Below are 7,236 nucleotides of genomic sequence, written 5' to 3' on the forward strand. Positions count from 1 at the left end.
TTTTCAGATGACTTTGGCCAGCCAAGATGGATCCATTTTCCAAGCTCTGGGGCAGAAAAGCCATGTTGAAAGTGTCATGTCACTTGTACTCATCTTATTCCTGTAACAAATAATGTGGCTGATTAATACTAAAGTAACCACGGAGCACTTCAAATTACATTCTGTGAACAACAATCTGTTTTTCATTTCATTACTGATTATTATTTTATTATCTCCTGTGGCTGTGTTAATAAGTAATCATACTTAAGCGTATTTAAATGTTTTAGAAGGTGAAACATCTTTAGTCCTTTATTTGCTTCTTGTCAGCTCTTTAGAAGGAAAAGTTCACCTCCTATGCGGGGGGTACAAGTTAACATGGCTCTAATGATTGCAGAAATCAGTCACTCAGTTAGTGGTTAAAGATCATAACACCCTCTCCCATAAAAGACTACAAATATGGTCTGATCAGTGGTTTAGGCTGATCTGGAGTCTGAAGACATTTAGACCTCCTTCTAACAGCAAGTTAATTCCTGTAATTGCTGGCATTATTGCGAGGCTGCAGGCCTGGCTACAATGTTATTGGAGAGGGGTTTAAAGATTGCACAGGAGGCTGCTTTTAGTGTCCCTCTGAAAATCACTGTGGAAAATTCATTTCCTAAGGTAACCAGAAATATCCATGGTGATTGTGGACATTTAAAATGGAAGTACAGTATGAAAGCTAACGCCCTTGGAGTATTTCTGCAGAGCAAGCTGGGTGAATCTGGCTTTTCCAGCTCCCAGTGCTACCCAGCGATGCTGCCTGCTACCAATTCTCAGGCAGGGCGGGGAGATGAACAGGTCCTGCTGGCTGCACGCTCTCCCATTCTCCTGACAGTCACTTTGTATGTGGTTACCTCTCATGTACATGCAATAACTTGCCAAGAATCCCTGGGAAATGCCTGGATGAGCCTTCCCTTGGGTTTCAGTTGCTTTTGAGTAGAAAAATGAGATCTAAAGTCACACCTTGTTCTGAGTTTAGATATTAGATTCCCACCATAAGTCATTGCTGTGTCTAATGCTGGCTCTTCATGTAATTACAGTGGACACTGCATGGAGTATATGAGTGCTAGGATATGTAGGGAGTCTGATATCTGCACATGAATATATTTCATTCAATGAGCTTCTCCTGGTAGATCTGGACTGCTTTATACAATGTGGTCTACGGTGCAGCTGGTCTCGGGTCCCTGACAGCAACAGGAAGATCCCCAGAGTGGGGGCAACACCTATCAATTTCCTAGCTCCATCTTCCCATCCACTCATCTTCATTAACATCTGAACTGTCTGTCTTCAGTATCTTCCATCATCCTTCAGTACATCATGTCTGACACACAAGTGCCTCTTTGGCCATTTGCTATGCAAGATCTCTTCCCTTCAGCCAGATCAGCATGGCTGTCCCTAGAGCCACATGGGAGGGGGTGCACTTATCTCCCTTGGTTTGCAGCAATCCATAGATATGAAGGCAAGATGAAAGGCTTCCCTCTGTCCTATAGTGCCATGTTGAGCAATCCTGAAATCCAGGGCTAGTGCCAATGCCTTCCATCTCTTCTGTATTTTATTTGGGTAGGTCATGAGGTGCTCTAAAGAGTTCCAGATTCATTTTGGACATCATGATGTTAAATTGTGATGTATTCCTGTGAAGTATTCTGGGCACTGAGGTAGTGTATGATATGGCCTTGTAATGTGGTGCAAAAAAATTACGATGCTGTCACCCAGTTTCTTAAAGCCACTGGCTTTCTGCTAAAAAAAAATTAGAACTATAATCCTCTGTGATGCCTCTTCCTCTCACCTGACCAGGAAGCAGGCCAGCAAAGCAGAAAATCAAGTTCTTCCCCCAGGATGACCACACAGGGTGTCATTCTTTTCTAAAGACTACCTTCCTGCGTCATCTCTCCATGGCTGAACCTTACATGCAACAGATAACTGCCCAGTTGGAGAGAAAACAAGGAGTGTCTATAGTTTGAGCCTGCATTCACTTATACTGACCTGGCAATACGCAACATAGACCTGGCAGCACTTTGTCACTGAAGGAGTCACCTGCCTGGGGCAGCTACTGTTCAAGTGCAGCCACACACACCTCTTTATACCACTACTCTGATCCGAGGGGCTGCAAGAGGCTACAAACACAGCTATGTGGCTTCAGTTATTTGACTTGCAGCAGGACCTAGCTAGCAGGCTAGGACCTGTTTGTGCTACGTGGTGCGTGCCAGGCTTACACGAAGTAGCTGATCCACCCTAGTCCAGCACGTCCTTATGCTCCAGCAGCCTTCAGGTGGCAGATATCATGGCTTCTGGCCATCTTCTCACCACATCTTCCTTCCCTTCCACAGTGCCTTCTTCTTGGTCTCTTGTTCCTCGCACCCTTTTCCATCTTCTCATCCGGGCAAGCAGGTAAACTCAGAGGACAAAACGTTCTCCATGCAATTCTACAGTCACATCATCTCTGTTATGTTTTTTTTTCTTCCACCTTCCCTAGAAAAAAGAACCAGTGGCATTAGCAAAGAAAACCAACAACACCTACAACATTGTTGGCACCACATATGCCCTCAACATTGCTAAGGACCCCGGCCTGCCCACCATCTCCAAGAGTGCTGCTGCCACTGCTACTGCCACCAACGTACCCCCCAAGATGCCCCGCATAGAGGAGAAGCTCCCAGAGAGTAAGAAGACGTACAACAGTGTCAGCAAGGTAGATAAGATGTCCCGCATCGTCTTTCCAGTCCTCTTTGCCATTTTCAACTTAGTCTACTGGGCCACATACGTAAACCGGGAGTCAGCTATCAAGGGAATGATCCCCAAACAATAAAATCGGTCCCACAAACCTTCCATCAGTGAGCACCATCCAGGCAGGAATTCTCCAGGGCTTTCTTCTTTCCTGTTTTGTTTAATTATTATTGTTCATTTGATATTATTATTATTAATATTAGATCTTTCTTTTATAATGTAAACAAAACTGTGATTTTAATTTAATCCCGTATACTTGAGTTTTGTTTTACTTTGTCTCTGATGAGGAAAGGAGAAAAAAAAAAAGGATCATAGCAAGTTGTGCCTCTAACATCATGAGTCTGATGTCCCCTATCTGTTGAAGTCACCCTGTGCTTCCACCTCTCCTCCACCTCCCACCATTCCCACGGTCTGCATGCCACTGCCATTCCATGCTCCGTTCTGCTGGGGGCTGCTGGTGTGGTCCACGCCCCCTCCTCCTCTTCTGCGATAGACTGCCCTAGCATGGTGGATGCTCCTGATGGCCTGGGCTCAAGGATATGCCAGCCTCCAGAGTCAGTCAGCCAGGCTGCTCTTCAGTGCTGGTGCTTTGTGCTAGGTGGTACTCCCTGGGCTGTGGACACAGGTGAGCTGGTCCGTTGAGAGCGGTGTGGCATGGGCCAGCTTGTAGCCCAGTGCCTGCTGGAGGAAAACCCACCACTGCTGTGGTCAGTGGAGCCATTGCAGGGGTGGAACAGGATGGCAGCATCTTGTAGGTATCTGCGGGGCTTCTTCCTCTCTGGCTTCACCAAACCCGGTTGCTGGTTTCCTCCATGTCCCTCCCCAGACAAGAACAGGTCTGCCATCCTGCACTGTTGGGGCAATTCACATTAGAGGGTGGGGTGGTTCCTACTGGAGAAATAATTTTTCTCAGGATCTTGACAGGAAGTCAAGACAGGAGCTTTATAATGCTTTGGAAGAGATAGTACCTGCAAGGCCACGTGCATTCAGCATCAGGACTGGAAGCCATGAAGTTCCTGTTCAGATGGGTGGTTTATCACTTTCTCTTGGCCCCATCCACTTATCCTTCTTGGCATCTTCTCTCTGTCCCAGCCCTCTCTTCCAGTTCCCCATTCATCTTCCTTTGGCTACTCAGCAGCCCTCAGTAGTATCTCAGTGCTAACGGTGGGATTTAGGCAGAGAAGCCCCTACCTCAGGTAAGCCAAACTCGCGGGGAGGAGCACAGCCCGAGGCAGTCCAGCTCATGACACATCTCTGGTCACCAGAGCAGCAGCGATGACAGTTGAGGCCAGCTCATGTGCAGGCTGTTTCCTGTAGGACACACCAGGGGCCACCCTGACATCTGTGGGGCTTGTCAGGGGACAGTCAGTCCCTAAGTACCTCCCTGCCCCTGGTGAACAGATGCAGCTGAGCATCTTCAGTGCTGTGGGAGAACAGCAGAAGGGGCTTTTTGAAACTGCTGTCCCAGAGAGCTATGTGAGCCAGATGCCATCCCATAAAGCCTTTGAGATAAGACCCAACTCTAACACCTGCCTACTCTTCCAAGGAAAGCCTTCTTGTGCCTTGGAGAGGGGCTTTTTCTCCCTTCCCAGCCACCACAGTCAAGGACTCAAACCAATGGTTGTCCCCTTTCCAGCAGCAACATAAGATGGTGGCATCCAAGCCATCTGTCCCTGCTCCCTGGTGCCCAGACCTGTGGACACATTGTCCTGCTACAAGGAAGAATAACCTGTGCCTGGTACATTCTTGTCCCCAGCCCGTGGGCAGTACTGATCCTGTCAGCAGCCTCGCTCCCAGGGTGGGATGCACTCCCTCTTTCCTGGGCATCCCTCTGACCCTCCAGCTGCCCCCCTGAGCTGCCCCCACCACGTTCCAGGTGGATGCAGCCAGTCCCCAGCACCCCTGAGATGATGTCTCCAGCATTGCTTTGAGCCACTGTGCCAAGCTCAGTTCCCCTCTGCCTGTGCAGGAGCTGGGCTGAGCTCAAGGCACAGGATTTGCCCCACCTGGAATATCCATGGGGACGGCAGGACAGAGCAGGGAAGGCCAGGGCACTTTGTCCTGTGGTGTGGGTGGCATTGTCCTGCCTGTCCCTTACCAATCTTGCTGGCTCAACAGCAGTACAGTTGCTCCCCCTGCATCCAGCTGCGGTGAGAAGAGGAGCTCAGAGACATTTAGCTCAGCACCCATGAGCACATCCACACCAGCAGGCAGCATTGGGCAAGGGGTGGCAACCCCCTCCAAGCTGATGCTACTGAAACTAGCTCTCTCCCCATCCTCCCCCATCCCCACCCCAAACTGCCCATGACATTTCCACAGTGCCTTTCATCCCCGATGGCTCCCCACTGGGTGTCGAGGAGGGGACAGCCCGGGAGCTCTTCTGCTGGGCAGGGGGAACGTCCCAGCTGCCTTTGGCCCTGTGGCACCTGGTTCCTCCTGGCACTGGCTGCCTTCTGCTGCTGCAGCCACCCCACTCCAACAGCCTGACTGCCCCTGCACTGCCCCACCACAGCCCTGTACCCCTGGCCACCAAGGTCCCCGTGCTCCTTCCACACCAGCACCATCCCCTCTAGCAGTGAGTATCATTGCTGCTGCCCTTGTGCTCCCTGGCTCTCCAGCGGGAAGTGCTGTGCTAACTGGCTGTGAGGCTGTTTGTTTTGGAAACTATTTGGGTGTCATCTTCTTAAACAACCTAGATGAAGTGTATCTCGTACAACATTCATGTCACTATAATACTCAGGCCTAAGTGTATGGAACAGAAACCCTATAAAAAGCAAAACAAACACAATAAAATGGTAACAAAGAGTATATTGTGTTTACTAACAGAATTATATCAAAGGAAAGTTTAAATACAGGATCCAGTGACTTAGCTGACTTGAGATAGCCCTGGTGAAGAGCTGGTCTCCTCTGCTAGTCTGAGCATTCCCCAAAATCCCCTCTACCCCGAGGGCCACATCCTACCGCACATCACCTCACTACTTGTTCCTGTGTTTGTTGGTGCCTGCTTCATAGAGCTCTCCATAAACTGTCAGGTCTTGCTGTCAGCTCCTCAGCAGCCCAAGCACCCATAGGTGCTGCCTTTGCTGCCCACCCAGGGCCACACAGGCTCGGTGTGGCAGGGTGATGATCATGGTCCTGGGGCTGGAGCTTTGCGGTGCTGGGCACAGCATCAGGGCAGCATCTGAGCCTCCTGCCTTCCTGCGCTGAACTGTCAGAATCTCCTGCCTGTCTCTTCCCCCAGTCCTTCCCTCCCTGCGACACTGAGACTCTTGTCACTCCCTAGGACACAACCCACCAATCTGGCTTGCCAGTGACACCCATCTCCTGGCTCATCTTTGCTCTTCTTGACTCCAAAACTTTGCTCTCTGCCTGATAAAAGGCTGCCTTCCTGCATCCGTGTTAGCACGCCTTGAAAGCCAAGTCTATTCCCACCAAAGCCTGGCAGTGGCTCTGAGTCTTTTTGCCAGCTGGAAGCAGAAATACCGGCATCCTTTGGTTAAAGGCAACAAACCAAACAGGATTTGTAGTTTAGCTTCCAAGCAGGGAAGCATTTTGGGAAGATAGTTATAAATAAGTGGTTTAACATTTCCTGCCAGCAGACATCACAGAGAAGATAATGTTCCTTTTTTTCTAAAATCTGTCAGCAGCTCAAACTGGGATGCTTCCTTCCCAGCTAACATGAGGTTGCTGATGGGGGCTTCTTCTAAGGGCATGCCAGGCCAGAGCTAACCTAGTGTCAATTACTGGGGTATACTGCTTGCTGCGGTAGTCTCTAAGGGCTCCATTTTTATAATTGGTCCTGTATAGGAATAGGTCTTTATGTGGCCATTGATAGTCTAATCCTCAGTTGTGCACTGTGTGGGCACCTCATTTCGCTCTGAACCTCAATACTCCAGTATTTCCTTTCCTCTGACAAGGCCCAAAGCCTCCCTGGCTTGATGAGAGTCTCCCAGGCAGGAATTAGAAGTCTTTGAGGGTGATAAAAATGATCTGTTCAGTCTACGCTCTTGTTTTGTAGCTTGTACCACGGGGGACACGCACAGTGCAGTCCAAACCTGCAGTTGCAGTCCTCCTGAAAATGTCAGAGGGACATTTTAGCGCTGGCAGCTGGCCTCTTCCCTCCTCTGAAACTGCACAAGGGCAAAAGTAGTGTGGCTTTTGGGAGCTCCACGCTGCAGGAGGCAGGGGAGGGTTGGGCTGAGGTCCTATGAGTGGGCAGCTAGGACTGAAAGCTCTATGGACAATGAAGCTCTAGGACAAAATATGATGTTCTAGTTAGTCTTTCCTATTCCCCACTGTCCCAGTCCCCACCACTGCAGAACTCTTCTGTACACAGCTTTAACAATCCCTCCTGCCTAGAGAGCGAAGCCTGGTCCCAGGTTTGCTACATGAGCCAAGATGCTTCCCACAGTCTTTGAAAGCTCTTGGCTCTTCACTGCTGCTTGAAGGCCCTGTCAACTTGGTAAGTCCATTGGCTCATATTAAACTGCTAGCAGC

The 7,236-nt window shown here is 49.6% G+C and overlaps 1 protein-coding gene across 1 annotated transcript in view; it reads left to right on the forward strand.

The window, feature by feature from the left end:
• The window catches only part of GABRA3 (gamma-aminobutyric acid type A receptor subunit alpha3), a 60,525-nt gene extending 57,472 nt beyond the window's left edge, over window positions 1-3,053 (forward strand). Inside the window, exon 9 of the mRNA XM_010171199.2 lies at window positions 2,492-3,053. Within this exon, the coding sequence (XP_010169501.1) occupies window positions 2,492-2,821 (330 nt within the window). The 3' untranslated portion in view covers window positions 2,822-3,053. The remainder of the gene's footprint in view (window positions 1-2,491) is intronic.
• Window positions 3,054-7,236: the final 4,183 nt, after the last annotated feature.

This window comes from Antrostomus carolinensis, unplaced genomic scaffold, assembly GCF_000700745.2.
Source record: "Antrostomus carolinensis isolate BGI_N321 unplaced genomic scaffold, ASM70074v2 scaffold12197, whole genome shotgun sequence".
NCBI classification, from domain to species: Eukaryota; Metazoa; Chordata; class Aves; order Caprimulgiformes; family Caprimulgidae; genus Antrostomus; species Antrostomus carolinensis.